Source organism: Pteropus alecto, unplaced genomic scaffold (genome assembly GCF_000325575.1).
Source record: "Pteropus alecto unplaced genomic scaffold, ASM32557v1 scaffold16, whole genome shotgun sequence".
Classification (NCBI taxonomy): Eukaryota; Metazoa; Chordata; class Mammalia; order Chiroptera; family Pteropodidae; genus Pteropus; species Pteropus alecto.
The window spans coordinates 7,805,884-7,819,924 of record NW_006438867.1 but is presented as its reverse complement, the minus strand read 5'-3'; the positions used below and the strand labels follow the sequence as shown (position 1 = coordinate 7,819,924).

General features: G+C 35.5%; 1 protein-coding gene across 1 annotated transcript in view; it reads right to left on the bottom strand.

The window, feature by feature from the left end:
• PSPC1 (paraspeckle component 1) overlaps positions 1 to 14,041 on the bottom strand; it is a 60,768-nt gene that overhangs the window by 42,590 nt on the left and 4,137 nt on the right. The window contains exons 3-4 of the mRNA XM_025049513.1: positions 8,610 to 8,911; positions 1,612 to 1,708 (exon numbers count right to left, since the gene is read on the bottom strand). Of these exons, the coding sequence (XP_024905281.1) occupies positions 1,612 to 1,708; positions 8,610 to 8,911 (399 nt within the window). The remainder of the gene's footprint in view (positions 1 to 1,611; positions 1,709 to 8,609; positions 8,912 to 14,041) is intronic.

Genomic DNA, 14,041 nt, shown 5'->3' with positions numbered 1-14,041 from the left:
AGCAGGCTCCCAAATCCTCTCTTAACTCTTTAGAATCTACTCTTAAAACAGAGCCAGAACGCGCCTGTTAAATTTAAGACTAAGTCACTACTCTGGCTCCTTTCTCATAAAACACCAAAGCCAAACCAAAGTCAGCTCAACGGTCTACAAGGCCTAATAATCTGCGCCCCTCCCGGTATGTCCTAGCTCTGCCTCGTCCCCACTGTTTCCCCCTTACTTGCTGTGCTCCAGCTGAGCCAGCCTCTTCACTGCTCCGGGAACATGCCAGAGTCCTCCCTTGGGGCTTCTGTACTTATGTTCTCTCTGCTGAGATCACATCCTCTACTCCACTCCACTGCTGATTTTCTCTCATTCCTTCAAGCTGTTAACCAAACATCACCCTCAAGTAGGCTGTGCTAACCCCCAGTATAAAAGAGCCACACTCCTCAGCTCCCCAGCACCCACTTTTCCCTGTCTTGTCACCCTGTTCATCTTACTTACTGTTTACCGACCTTATTACTCCCACACAGCATGAAATTCTAGTCTATTCTGTTCACCAAGAGATCTCCAGCACTAGGTACACAGCCAGCATCAATTTGTCATTTGAATGAACAAAAATAACAACAAAAATTCAACTAACTGTACTAAAATCAAAGAATGCTACTTTAAAAAAATTCATAAAATACCATTTAGAACATACAGGTTATCAAATCTTAAAATCACAACAACATCCACTTTTTGATCAAGATGAATACTTATATACATATACATATATATATACACACATCAATGAATATAAATTGGTATATTTCTGGAGAACCATTTGCCAGTATTAATCAATGTTAAATATGTATGCCTTTTGACCTAAGCCTTTATATCTCACTTTAGTGATCTTTTTTAAATAGTACTTCTCACTACTTGATATGTTTAATAGTGAGTGTGAGAGAGTGTGTGTGTGTGTGTGTGCGCGCACAACAATAAATGTAAGCATCATGAGGGCAAACAGTTCGAAGTAGCACTCGGAGTACCCAGAATAGCACCTGGCACAAAGGGATTCCAGTATTTGTTGAATTCATGGATACAAATATATTATTTATTATAATAAAGAAGTTATTCATTAAATATTAATACAAGGTAGTCACAGAGGTAATTTACATAAAAATATATCATACTGAGTGAAAAGCAACTGGTAAAAGAATAATATACAACATGTCAAAAATAGGCTTTTTTCTTTTTTCTCTCTAAAGGGTTCTTACCCTGTGTCAAATTATTTATATAGGACTTTCCCCACTCTACCTCCCAAAAATGTCTCTTTGAACTTACACCTGAAGTGTACTAATTAAAGAAATATTTTCATAGTTATCTAGAGTTCACTGTTTCCCTGGCATAAATATTACTCACAGTCTCCTCCTACCCACCTACTCCTGCCCCAATTATAAAAGCAGAGACTTCTCTAAGTTAACGGTTCACCCACATACAAAAGAAAACTAACACTCCACGCAGATCAGGCCACTCTATTAACCAGATTATATCACTGAACAGAACACCCTACAATCCAACAATACCTGAAAACAAATGTAATAAATACCTTGGATGTCACTTATCTAAAGTATCTTTATTAATAATATCTTACTTATGATATTGTTGAGTTTTCTGCATTAGCTTCTCTGGCAAGCCATCTTCATCATCAAACTGTTCCATGGGCTCCACGATGACTGGACGTGGGGTCCTAGATGGGTGAAAAGCATTAATAAAAATAAACGCAGTATCTAGAATATCCTCCTAGAAATTTTTTAATTCCAAGTTATACACTTGGAAAATATCTCTCAAGAAAAATGCTCAGAAGTCACCACACTCATAAAATCAGTTAACGGTCATTTGCTGAGCCAGACGCAGGTGGCCATCTAAGTCAGCACAGAATCTACTCAAGGTGACAGAAAAGCAAACCAACAACTATGAACCTGAGTAACCACTGCAGTTAACTTTTACAAAGTACAATGGAGAATGCAAACCTAACTCCTGTTTTATGCATGTGGTGTCATGTCCCCATGTCCCACACCTCAAACTCCCATCTCCGCCCACCACCCCCTACCTTTCTTCATCTAATCAGTCTTGTTCAGAAGTCTTTCTAAAACCTAAAAGGAGGTGACAAGGTAGCCACATGGTTAAGTCGATGGACTGTGAAACTCCAAAAGGAGACCTAAAAGGTATCAGCCAGGCAAAAGAGGAGGAGGAGGGAAGAGTCAGAAGAGTGAAAGATTTAGATATGACTTGGGAATCCTCCTTCTTACTATTTTCCTAAAGTAAGAGGAAGGGGAAGCTGAATGAGGGAAAGAAAAGGAGATTAAGTGGAGTGGATGATGTGCTGATATTAAATTTTTCCTTGCTATCAGTCTCTCATGCAGAAAAAAGTAAAATCTATTTATAGTGCCTTCTGAACAGAGACGCTTCAGAGAGAAACGAGTTACTTTTAACCTTTGGGGTGTTAACAGAAAAGCTGGAAAATGAAGGAGCTTTCTGGACTCCAAAAGTATTCCTCTTATAAGTAAAGATCCAGAGATTATCAAAGACTTTAAATCATAAATTATAGGAAAAGATATAAAATAATTATTTTTAAAAAACTCCTGGGCTACTGGAGTCAAATACCATGGGAGTGATGGAGACAGTAAGATTATAGAAACCTCATATAAACTGAATGGGAACCCAGAAGAAAAGAGACTTACAGGCCTCAATTTCCAGGGTGAGACCACATTCCCAACATGTAAGAACAGAAACAATGAAGAATGAGTAAGTAAATACAGCCACAAAGAGTACATGCGACCCAATGAGGTATGAGCAAGTGGCTTAAAATTCCTGAGTCTGCTCAACCCATGGGAGGATGAGGTACTTCTAAGAGGGCCAAAGGGGCCCAGGGACAAAATGATGATGTACCATATGGACTCCTCACCCACTGGAAGCCATGGCAGTACCACAACATTAGAACAGTAACAGGGCCAAATAAGAACAACACTGAACAGAGACCAAAAAGGACAGAAAATACAATACCACAAGGCCACCACCACCCAAGAGAAGAATCAGAAAAGGAAAATGTACTAAGTAGATCATTTGTCACTCAGAACATGACAATTATTTGGAATTGACAAGATTAATTTGATGAAGTCAAGGAAATGTTGAACAAAATCAGAGAACATAGTGACATACATTAATTACAAAATTTCAATTTTTAACCTATATGGCCCACTAGACACTCTTATACATGGGGTGGGGGTGTGTGAGGGGGGAGTGCTACAGCCCTCTGGGAGAGAACCTGACTAATAAATACGAATGTTACACATTTATGCCTTGTTCCTGCAACTTTGCGTCTAAAAGGATAAATGAGTAAGTGAGCAAAGATCAGTCACAGACACATTCGCCGTATTACATTACACAAAAAGATCAGGTGTGGCATACAGGGGTGTCTTCAAGGACTGTCTTACCTTTTGTCTACTGAGATACAGGCTACAATGTGACACTGATGGTCTCACTATATGTACCACTCCTTGTAGAAGCTCCCTTTTCCACTATCATACCCTCCTGTTCATTTCACTTTCATATTTAGGTGTTAACAAGAGTTTTTCTAAAACCTACCTTAAATTCTACTTATAGGTATAATTACTAAATTTACTTTTTTAAACAAAATGTAGGTAAACATTATATAGGGTAAAAAAAAAAAAAGGAAATAAATCAAAGTAGTCAACCACAGCAGTAAATCTGGAGTTGTTATCTGGTGGGGTTTTTCCCTCCTCACCTTGCTCCTAATCATTAGTATTGTTGTAAAATTGATAAACGTTCCACTGTAGAAAAATTTAAACAATATACTTAGGTTTTATAGAAGTTCCGTGAAATCCCATTATTTGGAGAGGACCCCTGATCATGTTTTATGAACATCTCTTCAGATTTTCCTTTCTGCTAGATACACATAATTTTACGTAGAGTTAATCACCTATATGTGCTTTCTTCAGACATCCTGTATCAATCACACAGTATAAAATGGCACAATTCTTTACCCATGCCAGTTGGTTTCCACATTGTTCTTTCCTATGATACATAAATAATGAGACATATCTGTGACTGATCTTTTCTCACTTGTTCGAATCTCTCTTTAGAACTGTGAGAACAAGTTAGAACATACAGTACTAAAAACATGGTAACTTAAAAAGATGCAACATTTTGCACAATTAAAAAAAAATGGAGTATGTAATAACAATGTTTCACTACTAAATTATCCTTGCAGACATACACCATTTTGTGGGTTTTTTCATTTGTCTTTTTTTTAACATAGTTGAGAACCGTAGAAAATAAAATAATTTCTAGGATAAAATAAGATGTTGTATGATATAAGAAAAATAAAATCACCAGAACCTGATAGTGTTATCTTAAGACTTATAAAATGACCCAATGGGTCCATATGGTAATTTTAAAAAAAGCTGAGTTTATTCTTTTTAGTTTTTTTCCCTTTTTTGAAGACCTCTAAGAAATAATAAATTATCAATCCTTACTAATAATTAGGACTGCTCAAAAAAGAGAGCAAAAAACTAAAATTGAGCCAAATTGACATTGATCATGTACCAGGGCTGTGTGCTTTTCTGCAAAGGTAAGAAGCAATGAGTACTTCACCACCAGCAGGACTGTCTAGAAAACTCGTTTCCAACATATAAACAAAAGGAATATTACATCGTTTTTATTAAAGAAATATTTTTTCCTGAACCTAAACTAATGCAAAGGTATGTGATGAAGCAAATGTAATGCTGGAAAAAGTAATCCCTTTAAAGCATGAGTATAAAATAGGAAAAGTATAAAAAATTATTAATAGAACGATTACCTGACGCAGAAAAGAGTTAACAAAGCAAGCCTGAAACTTCTCTCACCTTAACTGATAAGGCCGGTGTTCTGTGCCAAAATTGTACAGTCTGGTTAATGCTGAACATAAACCTTTTGGGTTTGTTTCCTTCTGGGAGTCTGAAATTTTGTTTTTTGTTGGATATAAGGGAACCTACGAAAGTGACACTCCACTCTCCACCCCGACACTCTTTGGGTCAGCTGTGTTCCTCTAGTGGTTAACCCTTTATTGTCTCACTAGCTGCTGAAGGGTGTTGAGCTCGCCATGAGGCCCTGAGGATGCAAGAGGGAAACTCTTGGAAGCTCACACCTCGTTTCCTCCAGACTTCACCTGCACTTTTCCTTTGCTGAATCTGCTCTGTATTCTTTCACTGTAATAAATCTTAGTCATAGGACTAAATGTGGAGGCCTGAGTCCTTCAGGTGGACACCAAACCTAGAGGTGGTCTTGGAGACCACCAAGATATACCTGTAAGCATACTGTAATCCAATTTCTACTAATTCAGTCAGGTTTTTATTTCCAGTCTTTTTTTCTAATCAGTTTGACATAAGTTTGGATCACAGCATACATCTAGTTTTGTCTTTTTTTACTTGTAAATTGATGTTTTACTTACAGAAGAAAAGTTTTAGAGCAGTTGTTAGCATATGTGCATAGCTGAATGCTCTGCCACAAACAAATGAGTTCGTAGTTTTTGTTTTTATTTTTACTGAGACATAACTTTACCCTTTCAAAGTGAACAGTTCAGTGATTTTGGTATGTGCAGCCAGTACCACAATCTAACCCCAGAACATTTTCATAATCTCAAAAAGAAACCCCAAACCCATTAGTCATCAACTCCTCATTCCCCTTCACTCCTGAAGACTATTAGTCTCTATGATATAGCTATCTTAAAATTCTTTTCACGAGTATTGCGTTTTCCAGTGTCATAGTCTTACCAAAATTACTATATACTAATCAACTGTAAATATAACCTACTTGACCAATTCTCTATTAAGAAATTTAGATTTGCCCAGTATTTTGTTATTAGAAATAAAGTGATAAATCGGGTATAAAGTGATACACCAAACCTTGGAGTCAAAATATTTACCTAAAATACACCTCTATTATATTAGTGAGTCTAAGAATCTTAAGGTTTTTATATCCAGTGCCTACATCCCTTCCAGAAACAAAATGACCAATTTCCATTAGCACAGGAGTTTTAAAACACAGAAATACAAGAGTTGCAAGAGAATTGGCATAGGAAGCAATAAATTTTTTCTCTCAAAAAGAACAAAAGTAAAAGGGACAAATTATTAGCAAATAGAGTAATGCTACCCATAACAAGGATGTGAGCCACATCAACAGTTTTAACAGAAAAGAGATTACTCCTCACAGACTATAAGTCAAGAGTTTTCTTCTAAGTTAAAGGCTTTAACAATTCATCTTGCCCTCCTCAATCTCTCACTTTCTAGTAAGTGTAGGTTACCAATGTTCAGTTAGTTTAAAAAGAAACCATTAAAACTTTTCCCAATGGAATTCTGAAATAAACTTGCCCAAAAAGAGCTATACCCAGGAAACAAAGTGGCCAGACATTTATGCACCATAATGTTTGTCACAAGATCAGTTAAGAGAGCATAAAAGGGAAACAACCTAATGTCTAAAAATGGCATGTCTAATGTCCAAGGAGCAGCTACAATGAAATACTATGGAGCATTTCTAGTGATATGTGAAAAAACTCACAATATACCAATAAGAAACATTAAATTCCCTCAGTGTGACAAACACACAGTGGCTTCATGAGAGAACAGTCTCAGCAGACACATGCCAACTACTGTATTCTGGGGTAAAGTATGATATCTGTAGCTGAGTCTCAAATGAATTCACAAAAATCTGTGTGTATATAATGAGGAAAAATGTGGCAAAATGCTAACAATTAGTGAATACAGGTACCATTTATATTAACATTAAAGGGTTGTATTAAAGGGAAAAGTTTTTCTAACTGCAGTTGAAATGAACATAATTTTCTACTTCTACTGAAGCAACTCCAACATTGTTTTTAAGGCATCAGTTAGAAAATGGTAAAATCAGACCACTATATTTTCATTTAACTTAACCTGCAATAATCTTAAAAAAAAAAAAGAAAAAAAGAAAAGAAAGAAAAAAGAAAAAAAAATCTAGCGAGAGAATAATCTAAGTGGTGAGCGCCTATCAGTCCCGCATAGTGGTCCAGGTGCATCTCAGTGTGAACAAACCACTGTCGCCCAAGGTAAAGGTTTTTCATTTTCCTTTTTTCTCTTGTTTTTCTGCTTCTTGTAATTTCAAAGGAGCATAACCTGTACGTACAGGCAAAAACTTTCAAGATACTTCACAAAGGATATAAAAATAGCCAAAAAGCACATTAAAGGTGCTCATTATGAGTCGTTAGAAAATAAAATTTAAGCCACAATGGGACACACATACACTCTATAATAAATATCTAAAAGACAGACACTATCAAGTGTCGGTGAGGACACAGAACTAGAACACTCCCAGTAATTGCTGGTGGGAATGTAAAATGGTACAAGCACCTTGGAAAAGTTTGGTAGTTTCTTATAAAGTTGAATATATACCATTTACTCCTAAATATTACCTAAGCCACATGAAATCATAATGTTCACAAGAAGCCTTGTACACAAATGTTCATAATGGCTTTATTCACAGTAACCGACAGGTGGAAGCAACTCAAATGTCCACCTTAGATCACCGGAAAAACTGTGGTTAGGTCCATATGAAGGAGTACAACTCAACCATAAAAAAGGAACAAAATACTAATACAATAACAGGGATGAAATCTCAAACATTATGCTAAGCAAAAGGAATTAGACACAAAAGAATATATACTACATGATTTCATTTATATGAAATACTAGAAAAAAACAAAACTAACTTATAGTTAACAGAAAGATCAATAGCTGTCTGGGACATAAATGTGGAGCGGAGAATAACTCCAAAAGAGCACAAAGGGACTTTTGTTGAATGATGGAAATGTTCTATATTTTGACAGCGGTAGTAGGTAACGTGAATATACATACCTTTGTTAAAACTCACTGATCTAAAACTGGGTGCATTTTAATGGATGTAAATTATACCTCAATAACAATTAATTCATTCATTATTTAAAAATAAGACATACCTTGTTTCATTGCAATTCGCAGATATTTCGTTTTTTACAAATTGAAAGTTTGTGGCCACCCTGTGTCAAGCCAGTCTATTGGCACCATTTTTCCAACAGCATTTGCTTTTTTTAGCAATGAAGTATTTTTAAATTAGGGTATGTACATTCTTTAAAAACATAACACTACTGTACATTTATACAACTATGACAGATGTAAATATAACTTTTATATGCAATGGGAAACCAAAAAAAATCATGTGACTTGCTTTATTGCCATATTCGTTTTATTGCAGTGGTCTAGAACCTAATCCACAATATCTCTGAGGTGTGCCTGCATAAAATTTTGCTTTGTATCTATGTTCAGGAAGCTGATTGAAAATCATAATACAAAACACTCCTGAGATTCAAGTACAAATCAAGACACTTTAGTTTGAAGAAAGTGTGATCCTGATTCCTAAAAGAATACAAAAATTTCTTTTTTATAGGCACTGAATATTTACTCAACACCTACTTACTGTATAGCAAAACAGTATGAACTATTAAGAAAAGACAGAAATCCAGAACAGAGAGAAATCCATATGCAACTGCACAGAAGAATGACAAGATGTTTCAAACTTACGTTGTTAGCAGGAACGCCCCATCACCACATCTTTCCAGAGCCTTTCGTGCAGGAGGTTTTGCTGCAAATTCTACAAAACCTTTTCCTGTAGCTCTACCGCGATCATCCACAACTACAACAGCTTTCTCTACTGGACCAAACTGGGAAAATGCTTGCTCTAGCAGCTCATTGGAGACGACTGGAGAAAGGTTTTTGACAGTTAGGGCTGCTCCATGTGTAGCAAAACGAATTCGGAGAGGTCTGCTCTTCAAAATAGTGCCATCCAGCTCTGCTTTTGCAATTTCAGCCAGTGTTCTGGATTCCTTTTTAAGAGGAAAAAAATCACTTTGTAAAGATGGTAGTAACACAAAAATTATAAATAGTGGTTTGTTTTTAAGGAGGATAGCTAAGTAGCTTTAGAAAATGACTGATAAGGTCTCTTTGTTTTTTTGTCTTTCGACTTTGGTATTACATGCATTTTATTAATTATTCAAAGAAAAGTAATTTTAAATATTTTAAGTACAAAGTCCTAACCCCAATGTCCTATTAAAAGCTATCACTTAAAGATTATCAGCTCATAACAAGCTGTTAAATATTCCAAGCAATATCTTTTTTAAATCTCCTACATATATTAAAAGAAATATGTAATTACTTTCAATACCAAGTACCAGTTACTACAAACTATTGTTGAAAATAGAATTCCCTAAGCAATCCAAATTTTTGATATTCATATCTTAATAAAACACCCCACCTCTCCAATGTCAAATCCCCTTTCCTTTTTATTTCCATTTCTCTTTAATAGCCGTGAAAGCTACTTTCAGGTGTTGTTAATCACTTCTCCAGAAATACTTCCATGGGCTACACATTTCTCGCCATTATACCGAGAGAAGCAAACACACACATTCATGGGTTATAAGAGTTCTTTCCATTTAATAGAAAAGCATGTGCACATGCACTTATTGTAAACTAAAAAATACATTCATTTCCAAAACCACGAGATGTCCCTTCTTGAAGAATTCAAAGCTGGTATAGAATATAGGCATCTAAAACACAAACTGGAAAACTTAATACAGGTATGTTCTTTTTTTGTGTCGTGAGAACTCTCCAGGGAGAATTGAAAGAGGTTTTATATGCATTTTTAAGAAGAGTAGAAATATACTGCCTTATGAAAAACTCTTAAGGTCACAACAGCTCTTTATTCAATCCCTAAAATGCTCACAACAGCTTTAAATCACTGGTCTTATGCAAAAAACCTACCTAGAGAACTAATATTACAAAGACAAATGAATCTAACCTTTTTACAGTTATTCAAAATGCCATTTTGTTTTTCACTCTTAACAGTAGTAGTGGTACCAGCAAACATTTAATGAACATATAACAAGGAACAGGTACCTAATACTTCATATAATCCAATAATCTGAGAGGCAGATTTTAGGAATGGAGTCTTGAATTAAAATTCTGTCAGGTATAATTGAAAATGGGAAGAGAAATGAGGAAATTTCATGAGATAATGATAATGTTCTCTATCTTTATAGGAGTTTGAGTTAAACAGATGGATGTAATTGTCTAAAATCACCAAATCATACACTTAGAAGATGTGCATTTCACTGTATGTAGATTTCAAATACCTTTAAAAATAATATTGGACTCTAATTAATGACAAGCATGATGGAGTGTCTGAGAGTCCTGAACTGATGAATGGAGAGAGATGAACAGTTATGTGACAAAAACATACATAATAAAATTTAACTGTAGAATCTAGGTGGTGGGTGTATGCATGTTCACGTGCATGTCTCAAGTTTTTCATAATAAAATGTTTGAGGGCAGGGGGAGACAGAGTCTGGTAAACTGCACCATGTACAGAGGAAATCTAGTCAGCTTCAGGAAGATACGTTCACATGTCACATATTGGTGTTTTTTCAGAGGAAGCAAAAAATCTCAGTTTTTGTTAGATCACGTAATTCTTTATGGTTGGCAACAAATTCCATTTTTTATTACTTTTTGGCCTAAGGAAAATGTTTATGCTGCCGAGAATTTTCAATGCATAATCTTTTTCAAAGTTTATACTGTCATGATTTTAAATGGTTTTACATCAGAGTTTTCAACCTCAGCATCACTGACATGGGCAAGATAATTCTTGTTGTGGGAGGGCTGTCCTATGCTTTGTGGGATGTTTATGCCAGTGGAACCACCGCCCCAGTTTGACAATCAATGTCTCTGGACATTTTTCTCCAGACATTGTCAAATGTCCCCTGGGAAACAAAACTACCCCATTCCAGAACCACTACTCTAAATGTGTACTGAAGTATCTGTAAATTCAATTAAAAATATCTATTTGAAATGAAACCAAAGATTTCTTTACTTCATGCCTCAGAACAATAACTTTTACCAAATAGTTACTATATGCCAGCCATTCATCATTCTCTCTCTCTCTCACCACACCTCTTTCATTACCCCCACCCAACAGTCTTATGTTATGAAGTAGGTTTTGTTACTATGCCCATTTCACATATGTGAAAACAGGCCTAGAAAGGTTGAAGTAACTTGCCCAAGATCACATTGCAAATGTCGATCTCAATCTATAAAGAATTCACAATCTCCACCAGTACACCATAAATTCCAGCTGGTGTTCTTGCATCACTCTGCATAAAAAGTAAAACTATAGGTTCTTAACTAAAAGGAATACAAAAAATAAAGTAAAAATAACAAAAAACTAAGTGACTATCCCAAAACAGACACTACTTAAACTAGGATCTAACAATTTTCACTGAACCCTTTCCAAAGCACCTTATCTTTTCTCTCACTGTTTGCTAGTGCTTAAAATTCCTCACTGCAAAAGTACTAAGTTAACAAGAAAATCCACTAATGCAAAATGGAATTGTGCCTTCAAGTCAATCAACAGAAAGTTGATTAAATAACCTTCAGTATAGTCACACTGTGAAATACAGTATGGTCATTTAAAAAAATCTAATGACATAAAAAGATGACAAAGATGAATTAAATGAAAAACTCAAATGACAATGTGTTATGCTTGGTTTGATTTTTACTGAAAACATTATACCAAGTTAACAGTGATCATGTTTAGTAAAAGCACATAAGGAGACGGAAGATGTTTCACTAATGTAAAATTATAATTAAAATAACTTCTCTGAAATAAAAGATGACTTGCAATCATATTCTAGACAAGCCTGCTAAGAACATTTTGCAATGTTTTCTCAAATATTTGATCATTCTGTAAGAGGTATACATTATTTCACCATTGAAAATAAAAAACATAATGGGAGGGGGTTTAGTTTCCAATGACTAAACAAAAATAAATTCAGGTGATTTCTAATTATTTTACTAGAACGGTTCTCCAACTTTAGCAAGCATCAGAGTAACAGAGGGCTGGTTAGAATATAAGATTCCTGAGCCCCAACCCCCAAATTTCTGATTCTGTAGATGTAGACAGGGGCCCTAGAATTTACATTTCTAACAAATTCAGTTTGACTGATGAGGTGAGACGATTTTTGCTATGTTACAGAGTCAGCACTGCTAGCATCAGTAGTGGGTAAAATAGCTCAAGTGGCCCTCTGCTTACACTAGGAAGAGATGTGAAGCTGTTGGATAGAAGCCACATTTCTGTGCATCACTGCTCCCAATATCTGGTTTACTAAAGCTAAGAGGTGGGGGGTGGAGGGTGGGTAAAAGTGGAAAAGGAGTTCAAGTGAAACTACTACCAGTTTTCACTACAATAAACTAGCTTTAAAATGCACTACAACTTTAAAGTCTATTTATCCAATCTAAATTGTGAACCAGTTAAAACCTAAAAAGCAGCTTTTGGATCTTCAATTCCACAAAATGTGTCCAAAATACACTCACAGTCTATTTCATCTCTAATGTATCATGGGCTCACAATACAGATTAGAACTTTACAAAGTGCAACCTATTTTCCCCTTCCTTAATATATTAGCAGTGCTGACCTTGTACCATCCAAAAAAAGGTCTCACCTCATCAATTAAACTGGGAAACTACAACCACCGGTCTAAAAAAAGTTATTTGTATTTTAAAGATTAATTATTCAAGGCATAAAAAGTACCTCTAAAACATAAATCGGACAAAACTACACTGCTATTTTAGAGCCATTACACCACCACCACACACTCCAACCACTATACCATTACTTACTTCAGATCAGGTATACACTATGAAATTTTCCTTACAAAAAAATACATAACAGTTCTGATTATCTAAAGCTTTTGTATTTGCCTGTTAATCATAGAGTTCAAATTAAACAATAAAGCTACCCATAAAGTCAAATTTTGTAAACTAAATTCTAATTCCCAAATGACAAATTTTTAACATTCTTACACAAAAATTTAGGATGATAGGTTTGGTTTGGAGGCGCAGACCCCAGATGAGCAAAACAGCAGCAGCTCATCTCATCTCCTCATTTCATAATCTGAGTTTTTAAAGAGCAATGAGCTGTGCTATCCAATTCAGTAGCCGCTAGCCACATGTGGCTATTTAAATTAAGAATAAACAAGATTTAAAATTTGACTCCTCAGCAGCAACAGCCAGATTTCAAGCACTGAGCAGTCGTCACACATGGCTAGTGTCTACCGGACAGCACGGATCCACAGCATTTCCACCACTGCTGAAAGTTCTACTGCACAGCACTAGTACACTAAAGGAGAAAGGATTATCAGTAGCTTTAAAGATAGAAAGAAGATTCTTCCATGTCAATATTTACTCACTTATACCATCCTTTTGGAAATCTTTCTAAAAATTGTCTACAATACTTTATTGCAGAAACCTAACTTCCTTTAAAAAAATTTTTGGATTTATATTAAAAACAATTTTGCCAAGTGACAAACATTTTCTCTAATGTCCAAAAGATAAGTGCATTTGTAATTTTATGTTCAAAATGTGCTGATTACTTAACTAGAATTTTAAGGAAATTTCCACATCTCATTAATGCCCTATGAAGATTTACTCTTCTTGAAATCATTTAGATGTTCAATTTTCTCTACATATTAAAATTCTGCCTTGTCCACTCATTGAGAAAACCCGAATTCTAAAGCTAAAGTTCCAACAGGAAGTTTCCACGTAAAATTTGAGGATCAAAGTAGACAACACACGGATTTGTGTAAAACTCACATATTTGTTTAAAAATGTCTCCAAGATATTTTATTGGGAAAACATCTGGCATCTAAATACGAACTACAACAATACTGTATAACCGACACTGATGGCATTCACAGGAAGACCAAATAAAGTAGATACTTTGTGCTGTAAACGTAAGCTCTCACTGGTCAAGTTCTTTGGGACTATAAAGGAGGCAAAAACTGTGCGTACTACTGGACAGCCTTTTACGACTTAGATTACGAAAGGATCAAATGCATAGCCTAGTGTTAAAACGCGTGAGCGAAACAGTACACAATCCCAACCCGAGGAAAGCTCCTGAATGCGCT